Genomic DNA, 14,769 nt, shown 5'->3' with positions numbered 1-14,769 from the left:
GGTCCCTGGGAAATGTGTGCATTTATTCAGCAGCAGGAGAGAGTGCAAAGCACATAAATTGAGAGAGAGAGAGTGAGAGAGGCAGGCGGCAAGTGCTTTTGCTTTCAGTGATAGGTTCACATCTTTCCTCCCTCCCACCCCCCTTCCTTTGAATATAATTTTAGATTTAGAGTGAAATCAAGAGAAAAGCACTTTAGAAGCCTGGAAAGCTCTTGCAGTAGCAACAGCAAAAGGGGGAGAGGTTGTGAGCTATCACACGCGATTGCATTAAGACAATTTTTGACAGCGCAGGTTGGGAAAGGACGGAGCTGGGGAACCAGCCCCCGATATTGTTCCTCCCTTCCCTTTTTTCTCTTCCTCCCCACCTTCTTCTTTTTTGATATCTAAACTGGCACTCGAGCCGCAGCGGCGGGGCCGGGGGCGCGGCGGCTGGTGCATCAGCCCGGCTCCAGCTCTCCGGCGCCCAGCGCGACCCTAGCCCGCCGCAGCCCCGCTCCAAACTCGCGTCCCGGGGCAGCGCCGGGGCGGCCGCGCCGCTGCCCCCCGCCTCGGCAGCGCCCGCTGCCCGGCCCGGCCCGGAGCGGCCCCTCGCCTCCCCCGTAGCCGCGGAGCGGCGGCTGGAGAGGGAGCGCCCCAAGGAGCCGGAGCGGCGGCGGCCGCCCTCGGCGCCCGGGACAATGGTGCTGGACAAGGAGGACGGTAGGTGGGAGCGGGGCGCGGGGCCCCGCCGCGGACAACTCCGCCCGGGCGCCCCGGCCGCGGGAGGCGGCGGGCGGGGAGGGAGGGAGGGAGGGACGGGGGGAGCGAGGGACGGAGGAGCTGCCCCGCGCGGGCCGCCGCTCGCTGCGCCGCGCCAGGGCGCTGCTGCCCGGCCTGTCCCGCACCGCCCCGCCGCTGCCGCGGGTAGCGGAGCCCCCGGCCCGCCGCCTCACAAAGGGGCTCCCGGGACAGCGGCTCCTCACCGCCCCCGGGGCCGCTCCCCCTTTGGGTCGCCGCCGCCGCGGTTTCTAGGCCGGGCGGTGCGGGGTCTGCGCGCCCGGGCGTGCCCGGCCCCGCCGTGCGGCGGTGGTCGCGCTGGGGACATCGGCGGCAGCTCGCCCGGCCGCGGTGAGTGCTGTGGCCAGCGGGGAAGCGCCTGATGCCTGCAGCCCCGCCACCGGGCCCGCCATCAGGTCTGGTGGCCTTTAGCGTGTGTCACCACCGGCCCAACTTCGGTGGCATCCGAGTCTGTGGCGTGCCGAAATACCGCCCCGCGCTCCCACCGCAGTCAGCGCTGCCTTCCGTGGTTGCGTAAATTGCCATAAAAATGTCTCTCTGACGGTCTGGCGGGGGGCTTCAACTCGGAAAAGTGGATACCCGGCTAAAGAGGCAAGTGGAAGATGCTTTCCTTTGCTGTTTGCCTTTATTTTTTTTTCCTGTTTCTCTACCTCTTTCCCCTTCCCCCTCCTCTTTTCTTTTGATCTGGACTTTCTGCTTCAGAAAGGTGAGAGTGCGCCTGCCACGGCACCGCGGAGTCAGATGGGGCACGAAGAGAAATCACGGGCTCGCTTGTGCGATCCGGCTGTGTGGGAGGGGGCCCGAGCGCTGACAAGTGGAAGGTTAAATGCTCACTGCCCCAGAGAGGTGCGTGGGGAGGGAGCTTGCTGCAAACTCGTCACATGCTTCTGGGCCGAGGATCCCTGTCCCAACGTCTTTTCTTCCTCCAGTTTCTAGAAGCCCTCTGAAGCAAACTGATGTAGTGTTATTAATGTGGTCTATAATGCTCCAGTCGAAAGTGCGTGTGTTGAAGAAGAGGGTATAAACTTATCTAACTGTTCAGCGAGAGATAACGGTAGAAATACTTTTCTCATGCCTTGCATCCTCTGCAGAAAGGCAAAAGGGTTAGGCAATGACAGAAAAATTAAACAAGGTTAATTTCTTACTGGTGAATGTGTGTGGAGCACGGTTTGTGTTTCCCTCTGACCTCGCTTTCAGAGGTGATGTGCATTGCAAGAGTCCCCTGAATTTTGCTCTACTGCTGGAGGAAAGGGAAGGAAAGGCTTCTAACATCTCCATTAATACCCTTTAATAATAACAATAACTGGGTGGTGTCTTAATCCCAGTGACTCTCTGTCAGAGGGTGCCTGCCAACCTGTATCCATTTGAATCTGATTGACGGGCTAACAGCAGGATGCTGCCTCCGTCGCAGAAGCGAGAGGCACAGGTGAGCTGGGAGGAAAAACCGAGATCTGAAGAGGGTTTTCTAATAGGGGTATTTGGGTTCTTTCAAGTGTTGCAGACGTACTCATTAAACACAAGGAGCTCGGGGCCGGCGTGATGGTGGTGTAAGGAAATGAAACTAGAACCATTGATTATCCAGACAGTTCTCAACAGCCTCCTTCCAGGAGATCTCAGGAGCGGCTGTATAAAAAGGAATAATGGTGGTGACGGTAGAGGTAAAGAGGAAATTAGTGCTGGCTGCACTTAAAAAGGAGTAAAGTAGGAAACAAACCCCTGATGAGAGGGATGTGCAGATCAGAACAGCAAACTGTGGTGATGCCTGGGAATCTCCTGTGCTCTTGATGGAGTAGTTATGCTCGAGGAGAAATTATGCTCACTTTTAAAAGTGCAATGGAGAATTTGGGGACAGGAGGCGAGATTGAGAGAAGAAACTATGAGGAGTTTATTTTAACTTTGTATGTTTCTTTCTGCCCGATTCAAATGGGCTCTACTTGCCCGCTCATCTGCGGATGTTAAAAGGGGACCTGCATAGGTTAGAAATGAACTAAAATGGAAGCTTTTGCTAACTAAACCAATTCTTTATGAAATCAAGCCTGAATGAGCTTGTTAATAAAAATGGATCTGTTTTGCTCCCATAAATGGCTCTTCTGTCCCGTCCCCCCCCCGCCGCCCCACAAATACCAGTCTGATTTCTACCATCTAAAAATTCTTGCATTGTAACTAGTATCCAGTTCTCCCCTTGATTTTAAGAGGCTTTGCTGTGCAGGCGGGGGAGAGTTTCACGGGGTTTTCATCTTTTGAGGTGTCTGGCAGCAGTGGGGGTATTCATAATTATTACTGCATGGAGAATGCAGGATTTCAGAAATGTTTCCGCCACCCCAGTAGTCCTCGTGCATCACAAGGAGGACGCTTGCTGCCTAGTAGGTAGAGGTCACAACGTGCTCCTTGCTTTTGCATCCCCCAAGGCTACTTAGCAAGCTGGGCCATGGCCCCAGAGGTGGCTGCCAGCTGTGGGTCGGGCTGTAGGGGTGCGTGCTGGCCCTAGGGTGACACCAGTGTCACCCATGAAGTCTAATAACCACTACATGGCTTTGCGAGTGAAAAGCTTCCTTGGCACACATGCCGTGGTGCCAAGAGAAGTAGAAAAAAATGCAACAATACTTTTCTGTGGTCTTTACAGATATCATTGAGGATGAAGGGGCAGACCAAAAATATAACAACAATAATAGTGTTTTTTACTTGATGTGTAGTGGCATCACGTCAAGTTATGTAAGGGAGGTAACATCATTTTGTGTGTTTGAAGTGACATAATATAACTTGACTGATGCAACATGACTCGATATTAGAAAATACGGTTTTACAGGGGAACTTTGGCAAATATTTTCCTGAAACAAATGGTAGGAGCTGAGAGAAGAGAGAAGCGGGGGGAGAAGGAGAAAGGTTGAGCATAAAAAAACTTCAAGGCTTGCATTTTAGTCAATTTCACAGCATAAATCACTGCTGAATTTGCTGTGGGCAAGCCAACCTACGCACCATGCAGCGCATTTATAAATTTCAAGATAATGAGAGTTAAGATATTTCTCAAATACATAAATGTTTTGATTGCAAAGTCCAGACTTCTGTTTAAAAAAGTAAACTGACATCAGGTATCATGATTAATTCTAACAGATTGTGTTAATTGTAGTTGACTTTAATTGCTGTACAAATGTGGTTGGGGGTTAGAAAACTTTTTTTTATTGTTGGTGTGTGAAATGAGTAAGCAGATAAAGTGTTTAAAAATATCCATTTGCAAAGAGAGTAATCCAGCCTCTATGACATGCTGAAGCAGTAAAGGAATAAAACATATATTGATTCTGTACTGCGTGTTTTTTTGGTTTGTTTTTTACAAGTGCATTATGTCTGCTGGTTTTCTCTACCACAGCTAACTTCATTTTTATCAAAACTTTGCCTTTCTTGTAATTACCAAATAGTGTGAGTTTAAACATACCAAATATTCTAGAGTAAGTCTGTCCTTTTTGAAGGCAATAGGGTTGAAAGGTACATAAACAGAAAGATTAAACATTTTTGGAGTTCGCCATTTTCTAATGGAGGCCAATAGTAGATTAGAAGTATTAAAATACCACAAATTTAGAAAAGCCTGTGTTTCTGTTAGTTTTTGCGCAGATTCTTTTAAATATTAGACTTTAGTCTTTGGAATTAAGTCTTCCTTTTCAGCTTGTGATGCATCTTAAAATAGAATTATTATTTATGGTGGTTGCACTCCGCTAAAATACATATTCAACACTTGAAAACTAGTATCAGTAGGAAACAGGAGTTGTTCAAAGTACTAGATGAAAACGGTTCAATGTAAAATGATACATTTATCATCAAATACGCTCAAGGACTGTTAGGATTAAGGATCTGAATGAAGGTGGAAGGAAAAGCCACTTCAGCTGGGGATAAGGAATCTAATTAAAAACTGGTATTAAGAATATATAACTTGAGCCCTCTATCATGCTTTTTAGAGTACCATTGTATCGATTGTAAAGGGGAGGAAGTATCATTAAAGCAGGAATGAAATGTTTTCTCGGATTAAAAGACAGAGTGAAATGGTGCTGTTGATGTCGGTAGCAAAGCATCTGATCCCGCAATCTTCACCAGCACCGTTGGACGCAACGGGTGACTTGGCCGAATAAGGATTAGGAGTTGCGAGAGGAAGGATAACAGATATGGGCCCCAAACTTAATCTCTTCATGTCTGGGCATTGATGGCACCTCTGGAAAGTGGAGCAAGCCTCTAAGAGTTTGTACCGCGTTTGGTTTGGATCATTTTAAGATCGACCCAGTGAAAACGGAGCTATATTCTCCAGGGTATTCCCTGAAACTAATACGTACATGTGAAAACAAACCCGAAATGTTTGTACAGAAAATTAGTACCAGGTTTTAAGTCACGACAGGCGCGAGAAATCCAGCTGCGAGCAGCAGGGCCGGTGGGACCCAGCCTGGGCCGCCGGCGCCCGCAGCGGAGGGTGGAGCCGCTGCCCTGCCGGAGCCCCCGGCTGCTCTCAGGCACAAGCCCCGCTCCTGCGGCGGCAAGTCCGGACTAACGCCCGCGCTGCGGTTCCCGGCGCACAGAGAACTGCGCGGCGGCCGCCGCGGGCGGGAGGCGCCGCCGCGGGCCGGCAGGTGGCGCTGCGGAGCCGGGCAGGCAGCGCGCGGCGGGGAAGCCCGCGGCGGGGCGGGGGGGCCCGGGCCGTGGGTGCGTTGGGCGAACGGCAAGTGCGCGAAGCTCGCACATCGGGAGAGGCAGGCGGCCGGCGGGCTGGGCTGCTCTGCCCTCGCTGGAGATGAGTTTAGATTCAGATTCCGCTTGAATCCAAAGGGAAAACACTTTGTAAGGTTGAAAGCTGCGCGGTTGCAACAGCTGGGGTTCTGAGCTATCAAATGCAATTACATTAAAATAGATTATACTGCGTAAATTGAGCCATTTAGAAGGTGAGAACCAAAGAAACAGCTCTGATCCCCCTTCTTTCTAAATTGCAGTTTTAGTTCCTTGCAATTCTGAGGCATAAAAGTAGGTGAGACTGCTTTTGTATCTGCAAAGTGCTTTATTTCTGAGTGTAATTCTGAGTGCAATCTAGGTTAAAAGCTGGACAACTGGGTAATTAGAGCTCACTTGCTGCTAAAGGACGATCAGCTGTACCGTAGCTCATTTGTGTTCCCAGAGACTTGTTCTCTTCTCCCCTGAGCGGAGGCTGCTGGAGAAGAAGCATCTGTCCCCGGACTTCTCTCGATTGCCGAGATGATGGTGCTGGACAAGGAGGACGGTAGGTGGGCTGAGATTGTGTAAGCCCGTGCTCGGTGTCTTCTGTGTCCTGCGAACGTAGAAATAAGTAGTTTTGAAACAGATGTGCACTGTGCATATCGCAGTGCTCTGCTTTCAGCTTCTGATATTTTTCTCTTGTGTTGGTAAAAGCATGCTTGTTCTCTGTTTTCTTTCTTTTTTTTTTTTTTTTTTTTTTTTTTTTTAAATCGCTTCTCTGGTATGATCGAACCAGTCGAGAAGGGTTTACCTCAGGCTCTGTTTGCCAAAGGTTATAGCAGGAACAGTTTGATTTTGGTGGGGTTTTTTAAATTTTTAATCTATTCAGATTTTTATGTTTACAAGATACTCTAATATATCAATTTTAGCCTGTTTGTTTTAACAGTTTTTATTGTAAATCTCATTTTGAGATTTTTCTTTCCTTTCCATTGCATGTCATTTGGCTCTCTTTAATGTGCGCCTTTAATATCTATTTCTCGCAGCTTTTCTTCATAGCTATAAACATAATGACAATAAGCTAATAAGCTGCCCCAGCGAAAAAGCATTGGCTTATTCTAAGAATTTACTCCCTTCTATAAATGGCAGAAGTGGAGGTTCATTTGGAAGCTAATTTCATGAATGAAGCTGGAGAAAAGCTTGACTTATTTGAGTTATTCACATATACTTATTTTTTTAAAGCTGACTGGTCTTGATCAAGGATGACTAAGGGAGTGCAAATTGATTTAAGAATAGTAGGCAGTGTTAGTTAGTAGTTAGAATGACACGATGCCTTCTTTTGCACGTTGCCTACCAGGGTGTGCAACTCAACTGCTCAGTCACCACTAGTTTCTAGGACAAATGTGGTGAGTCTAATCACAACTTTCTAATGAGGTTTTCCTAAGGCTGCTTTGTGGCTCGGGTCTTGCCTCATAGGTCCTACATTGAAGGCAAAGATTAAAACTGAGGCAGAGCAGGAGGCTTCTGCAGCCATCCAGATGGGCTTCCATCGATGGTGCTGCCTCTCACCAAGGACCTCCACCTTGGTAGCACTTTTCCTATTGGAAGTGGGAACTACATCTTAACTTTTCACACACATTTGTAGCTATTATCTTCTTGTTTCATCTCACCTTCATAAATGGATGAAGTGTGCTGTGTAATGAGTGTGTTGCTGGATTCTCTGATCTTCAGGGTTTTTTTTTCCAGAAATCTCTTTATGTGTTAAAAAAAAGTCATAGGTATTTGTCATTTGGAAGTAGAAGAAATTACTGAGTATTTGCAAGACTGTAGACAAGGAACAGCTTTTCACAGGGAGCCAAAGAGCTTGGAGGAATTGTGGAAGTTGAATATTTTGGCAGGAGCATTGATTTTACTTGAATATATGTATCACTTTTTAAAATATTTATGAGAAAAATGACTTGTAATTCAAAGTCACTTGCTTTCCCATGTCAGGTTGGTGCTAATCATGTATTGTCAATAGTACTGAAAGCTGCCCAGTGCTAATAAGTTGGAGCAATATGATTTTTGTTTCCTGACCCATATCTGACTTCTGGTATTTTAAACCCGAATTAATACTATATTGGAGAACAGTTAGGAAAGAAGGCTTGACTATTGAAAATAATGGATGGATGCGCAGTTTTAACCAAAGGTCTTCTACTGAAGTTTCTCTTATCTCTCTCCCTTTTTCGCCTCCCCAAAAAAGAGTGAGGGGGTGAATAGTACTCAGTATTTTACGACTAGCATTTTGAGGTTTTTAATCTCATTATAAGTTTGATTTCTGAAATTATCAGTCAGATGTATTCATGTACACAGAATTTGAATCAAGTTTCTGGCATGGGATATGAGGTTTTTTTCATTCTGATGCGAAGCGCTTGGGACAATGAAAAAATGTGAATGGACTTTTCATGAAGATTGTACACTAATATATGAGATGAAGCAGAAGTATGTCACTATTAGTGCCCTCTTGTATGCAGATTTGAACAAATTTTGCCTGAGTCTTGACCAATGTGGGGTCAGTGCCCCTGTGTAAGTTGTCTTGCCCTTCTGAATTTATTCTGTGCTAATTAAGTTGGCATCTTAAAACTGTGAAATAACCTTCTTCAGGGATGATTAAAAAAAAATTCCCAGGCTTTATTTCTGTTGAGTTCTCATAAGTTGCTTTGTTAACACAGGAGAACTTAAAAAAAAAAAGTAGATGTGAAGCATCTGTTACCCATCTTCTAGATCAGCTTTGCAGTTGACTGGACTGTGGATAAAAGACACGCTAAGTGGTTGAGTATTGCTTATGCTGGAAAAACAAATGAAGCTAACGGGGTTTCAAAGGCTTTGAAGCAGTGTTGCTCTCAGAGGTGTTCAGTTGTTTTCTTTGGCAACATACATTGAAGCAAGCTAGTTTACTTTATTAGAGGCATAAGGCTACTCTTGTAACCTTCCTCTGACTAAGATGAATTTGGCTGACTGACCTTATTTCTTTCTGGACCACACGTGTTGTGCTGGGTTTGGGAGGTTTTGGGGTTTTTTTTCCCGCTCTCTAGGACTCATCCCTTTTAAAAGACAGTGGCATTTTCTACATTTTCTTAAATCTTCCTTTTCAATTTGTGTTTCCCTATAGAACTGTGTTCTGCTATGATGGAGCAATACAAATCAAGAATAGCCGAAATTAATTCTTCACATTGGCGGCAGTTATGATTGCCTGCGTGGAATCAATAATGCATCATGGAGGGATCAAATTTTGGAGTATAATGTGTGAATAATGCTTGACACAAAACAAAAATTCAGTCATCATAATAGCAATTAGGAAAAAGCTGCAGCTTATCCCAGCTGTAATCTCTGCTAACAATGAAGCACAGCCTGGTAATCAGCATGTATGGTATGAAATGCACTAATAGAAATCACAGCTCTTTGTTATGTGTGTGTAGGGTGAAAGTTTCCTTTTAGCTAACTTGTACTGTGTTAACTAGACATAGTATTCTTCAACCCAATTATTGCGTGCGTGTGCACTTGTAAAAGCACTGATCAGCTGGGTGTTCATCCTGATGTTTGCATAGACAGTAGCACCCCAAATCACGGTTCCTTTGTGTTTTCGAGCAGAACTCTGATTAAATAGATCGCAAGAGTAGGCCAAGTATATAACATACCGGAGGACTCCATTAAACATGCAGTGGTACAAAAACCTTGGGTTTTATTTATTTTTTTTGCCATAATTCCTTTAAAAATGAAAAGAAAAAATATGGATATTCAGTGGTTGTGTATGTTGGGTTTGGAGAATGGGTCTTATGTTGATGGGAGGTATTTAGGGCAATGAATATTAGGTAATTTGAAACTGGATTAGTAGCAGCGGTTGGGTTCCCTGTTGTATTAGAGCCCATCTTACCCTGCACAGAAGGAGAGAAAAGCAGCATTTGGAATTAAAAAAGCAGTGACATTGATTGTATAATGGCAGTTACAGGAATGGTGCCCTGGCACCCTAGCCAGGGCAGCAGAGTTGTGGGTTGGTGTCACAGATGAGTGAGCCAGCTGACATACAGGGTACCTATAGATAGTTAGGTGTGTACAGAGAGGTATGTAGCTCCAGCAAGATAGGTCCTGACAATCTGCTTCTATCGATAAAAATCACTATGCACACAAAAAATAAGGCACGTAGAAGTTGTACACAAGCCTAATATAAACAGTGACATATAGGAAGAAGAGGTGCTCTATGTGCTGCTGGTATATTTGTTTTCTTTTTAATGTACCTTTCTCAGGTGTGCCTACTGAGGAATCAAGCCAAGAGAGGAGGGGAAATGGCAGGGTGGCTTTTTTCTCACATGACATGGAATTTAATTGTTCCTGAGGTTGCTGCTTTTTTTTTTTTTTTTTTTTTAAATCGCTTGTGCCCCTCTACCTTGGACCTTCTCTGTGGTCCATCGCTGTCTAGCTTCCTGTGTATAAAGAACCAAACCTTTTATTTACCTATTTAGCTGAGTTACCTGTTGGTTTTTTTTTGAGGGCTTGATCTCGATACACGAGGTCTTGGTGTAATTTCAGAGGTTTGGTCTGGCTTTAGTTCATGACACTGTGTCCTTTTGTGACTCAAATGTACAGCAGAAGATTAATGTATTTATGAAAAGGAGGCAGAAGATTGTAAAAGAAGGAATCTGAATAATGCCAGGGCACACTTGGCAGCAGAATAAACCATATGAGACTTGGTTTGGCCAGAAAGGATAAGAAAAAAAAAATTGGCATGTTTCTCCAGAGCTGACCAAGTGTGGAGCTAGAGTCAGTCTTCCTAGAGGTGCCCCGCTCCTGGAAATGGCAGATAGAGAGGCATGAGAGTATCATGAGATAGCAATTGCCTAAACCTTTTCAAGAAATGGAAGGTACTGTGGTTGGTGCACTGACAGCCTACATCTCTCTTTAATGCAAACTTATCCTATGGGAAAAGGAGGGGTGAAAGGAGCTAGCAGGCCTGATAGGAGCAATCTACTTTCTATAGGTGTATTCCTGCCAAATAATTCTTAGCGTTTGCTCAGACCAGCTGGGTGAAGGATCTGGGTAGGCATCTGTGCAGGGTGTCATCGTTCTTCGTTCCCAGATGCTGGTGAGATGTGATAGTTGTCTGGTTGACATAATAGCATTAAAACAGCGTAGGAACATTTTTCAACATGGGTAATAGGGCAAAAGAAGCAGCTGATTCTTGGAAATTAGTTTGCTCTAATTTTGGTTTAATACAGTAGAAAGTATGCTTGATACCCTGGCAGAGGAACATAATTTGTCTTCTTCGGAGTTAGTGTTAAATTTTATTATCTTTAATAGATACAACGTGAATGTGTCAGCCAGTTTGTCATAGCCATTCTGAAAATGCTCTCTTATGGTAGAATCTTCGGAAAAATTCCTTTTAAGACCAGTGCATTATTAATAAAGTAATCCATTAGGTCTGGTGATAAAGGGTCACAGCAGAGTCTGAAATAAGTTTCTTAAACGGTCAAGAAATTTATCATGGTTGGAGGATTAATTGATTTCATTTGGAGGCTTTCTTAAGGTTTTCAGGCTTTATGTTTAGAGATGGTTTAGTCTGTTTGCAAATGTGCTCGCTGCTCAAAGTTTTGCTTCGCTGTCATTAGCTTGAACTATTACATTTCTGCTAAAGGCAAACTGTTCTTTTAGCATTATGACTGATTGTATCTGTGAAGAGTCTTACTTAGGCAAAGAATATGAAAGTTTATGGCAAATAAGGTATTTTACTTGAAATCAATTCAAAATCAGAATAATGGTATCAAGCATTAAGTGTTGCAGTGTAAGAATAAAAAGGCACTGCAGATGCTGCTAAATGCTGAACAATAAAACTCTTAATGGGTCTATATATTTTTAAAATTGGACAGAACTGTCATCGTTTAGAATACATGGACATTGTTTAAAACCATATAGAAATCACTGCCCCCAACTTCAATAATGTGTGTAACTGTTGCCAGGGCATGATTTATTCAGTGAATGTAGCTCCTATTCACTGAAGACTTGGGGGTGGAGGGAAGGGCGATTTAAAATGAAAGTTGTTCACTATTATATTAACATAATTAAACCTATAGACGGTTTGAGAACAATTCACTGCAGCTACTGTTTTTTAATTCTCAGTGTGTAAGTGCATGTGCATTTTCTCTGTTCTCCAACAGGGTGACTCCCCAGCCCAAGTTTTCAAGCGCGATGTTGGGTGCTATCTGCGCAAACAGATGCTCAGGTCTCCTTTCCAGTGAATGTTCTTGCAAACTAGTTTCCTCATACATTGCATATCAAAGCAGATAATGGATTCTGTTGTCCAAATGTACAGTTGGTTTTAATTTCATTGAACATTTCTGAATTCTTTACGCCAGCCTTCAGAGTTCCTCGTGTGCTAATCAAACTCTGAAAGGGTGATTTGGGCAGTGAAATTAATATTTGCCTTCTTTTTAAACTATTGATTTCAACAGTTCTTGTTTTCCTTAAAGAATAAGTGGATGATTGTTGCATATTCATGACTGAACTGCAGAGAACTTGGACCAGAATTAAACAATTAACCCTCTCGCCAATGTAAACATCCATTTGAGTAGAAGCCAGGGATGTTCCTACTTGGTTTATTATGGATCTGAGATATAGAAATGTATTCCGGAGGACTGTGTTTCTAATAAATAAAAAGGCATAATGAGAATGTAACTGGGAAGGAAGACAAAAGCAGCCATGCTTTAAATTGTTAATGATGGTGCCAGTGGCTGCAGCTTTACCACAGCTGTTTAAATTGATCAGCTAGTGAAAATGTTTTGTTTTGGCATTTTCCCTGCATGTGCAACTCTTTCGAAGAGACTTCTGGAAGCTTTTCAAAGGGGAATCATGATCTTTTTTAAAACCAGACTTATAACACCAGAGTTCCCAGTATTTTTGGGATCCAGTATTTAAGGATGCAGTTCAGTTTTTCTTCTGTAAAGTTTTTGGCTGATGAGCCATCACTTCCCCTAAATTTCCTTTCCACTCTCCTTTTTTTTTTTTTTTTCCTCCTTCCAAAAATATTGAAAATTACTTGCTACTCATAAGAGATGAGGCAAGAGCACACTTCCTAGATGTCCTTTCCTTTTTTCCCCATCTCCTCTATTTTCCTGGTGCTACTGAGCTTGATCAGAAAAGCAGAAAGGTGCTATGTCAATTTGCTATGCATCTTTTGGTCAAGCATCCAGTGTGAAATTGTTCTGTAAAATACACTTTTTCAGAGGGAGCTTGCTACTAATTTGTTTCCTGGTTGGCTCTACCTTGCGGCTGATGTGGGTTAACCAAGACCTCTTTAATGCTTGTATCGTTTCCTTCTGTTCCAGAGAGACGGGTATACATTTCAAAAGGATGCAGTCCCTTTGAGTCGAGTAGGTAGGGGAAGGTCCTACTTTCTGTATGTTGACAAGTGACTTGATAGACATCTAAGGCTGGAGGACTGGCTTGAGCCAGTGAACCTTGGTGGGTTTTGCAGAACATCTCCTGCCTTGGGTTCCCACCTGACAGGGCTCCTGAGCAGACCTACCTGGGACCTCGTGTGAAGGCTCTTCCTGGCAGTCGTGATGGCAGGTGACTCGTGGATGGGCCATGCCTTAGATAATGTTGAGCAACCTGGTTTCTGCCTAATGTACTTGCAGTGGGGGTGGGTAATGAACATTATTCAGAATCCATTATATATTTATCTTTATACGCCTTTGTGCAAAATGATTTCTGTAAGTACCCTGTTATGGTTATGAAAGCCCAAACCAAGCATCAGTCTCAAACCCTTTGACCTGTCTGCACGGAATGGAGATCTGTTTTGAAAAGGACTCCTTTATATCTGTTTTTACTCCGTGCCCTTCCATTCATTTGCCTATACAAAGCAATAAAGGGTAAAACTAAAGTAACATAAATTGGTCTGTCTTCCTGAATCCATGTCTCGCTAATGTACCCAGATTAACTCAACTGTAAATTGTCTCCTTTGGATGTCGTGTCTTGCTAAAAGTTTCCTATATGATTCATGATTTGGATTGCTTTTAACAGCTATTGGCTAAGCAATATGGTAAATGTACAAGGTGATGCAATTGGCATTAGTGAGAGGATGCACAGGAGCATGTAATGCAGTCAATACTACATTAACTACTGATGCCCAATTACAGAAACTGGAAGAGTGGCTTTTAGGAGCATTAGGACTTGCAGAAGAGCTGAGATCACCTGCCGCTCCTTGCCTAAAAGCTTCACCCTTTATGCGCTGGGATCAAAGCAAACATTTAGTTGCTATTTTGTCATGTATAACAATGAAGGTATTCCCCCCACCCGCCTTTTTTTTTTTCCCCAAAAGTGTCACACTGATGCTTTTAGCACATGTAAAATCCTATCTCTGTATTTCAAGAATCTCCTTCCATCTCCTGAGGCAAGACTTTATTTGAATAAAAACTCTTTACCCCTGTATTTACTGTTTTGCTGAAGCTTACTACTTTAGCCATTTTTTCTTTTAAAGAAATACTAAGTGCAGTTCAGAGTGTCCTATTTCAGTGTGTCAGACCAAGGCTCCCCTTTGCTCCCCCCAGCTCCTTCCCTGTTCTAATCTCTATATGATTGTTTGTGACCTCAGCTGGCTTGAAGTCTCTAGAAAGAGTTTTTTTTAAAATACAACCAGATACCACATAAAACAGGATATTTGAGTGTGTGACCTCTCTGCAGTCCACGTTCAGATTAAGCACATATTGTTTCTACCATTGCTTAAAACCCATTTGCAGTAGACGGCAAAGGACTACATTATGCTAAAAGACAGTGCATACTTTTAGATTGAGCTGAGTGTGATCAGAGTTCCTAAATCTATTTTAAAAATAATGAGCAATGTCACCGCTGCATGGCAAAACTAACAACCCACAAAGTTCATCTGGACTTGGAGTGAGATGGGAAAAGCAGCTCTAAGAACACTGAAATATTTTAATACAAAAGACAGCTGGCAGGTGGCTTATTGCTCTTGTTGCAGCATTTGTCTTTATTTCCAATTATGATACTTGGCATATCACTGCTGCTTTTAATCCTCAAAGCATTTTGCCAGTATTGAGGAATTTGTGCACCTCAAGTTAGCATTCCCTGGAGCTGAGGCCTGGCTATCGGGGGGGACATGCCTGACCCCCCCGAGGTGTGGGTGGGCTTCTGTGCAAGTTGTCCCAGACTTGTTGAGCTTGGCTTTCTCTCTGCACAGCCCTTGCTGCCCTGCCCAGCAAGAGAGGAGAGTGGGATCTGCAACACCATCCCTTGCTGTGGCACGGTGATGGGGCTGGGTCCAAC

The 14,769-nt window shown here is 44.1% G+C and overlaps 1 protein-coding gene across 2 annotated transcripts in view; it reads left to right on the top strand.

The window, feature by feature from the left end:
• Positions 1-570: 570 nt before the first annotated feature.
• LMO1 (LIM domain only 1) overlaps positions 571-14,769 on the top strand; it is a 62,361-nt gene continuing 48,162 nt past the window's right edge. The window contains exon 1 of one of the 2 annotated variants that reach the window (XM_065636375.1): positions 571-699. In XM_065636375.1, coding sequence (XP_065492447.1) covers positions 678-699 — 22 coding nt within the window. In that variant the 5' untranslated portion in view covers positions 571-677. Of the gene's footprint in view, positions 700-5,987; positions 6,026-14,769 lie in introns of those variants that run through there. The other variant, XM_065636374.1, reaches the window with a different exon arrangement.

This window comes from Caloenas nicobarica, chromosome 5 (assembly GCF_036013445.1).
Source record: "Caloenas nicobarica isolate bCalNic1 chromosome 5, bCalNic1.hap1, whole genome shotgun sequence".
Classification (NCBI taxonomy): Eukaryota; Metazoa; Chordata; class Aves; order Columbiformes; family Columbidae; genus Caloenas; species Caloenas nicobarica.
The sequence above is the reverse complement of the archived record's forward strand: the minus strand, read 5'-3'. Positions and strand labels throughout refer to the sequence as shown.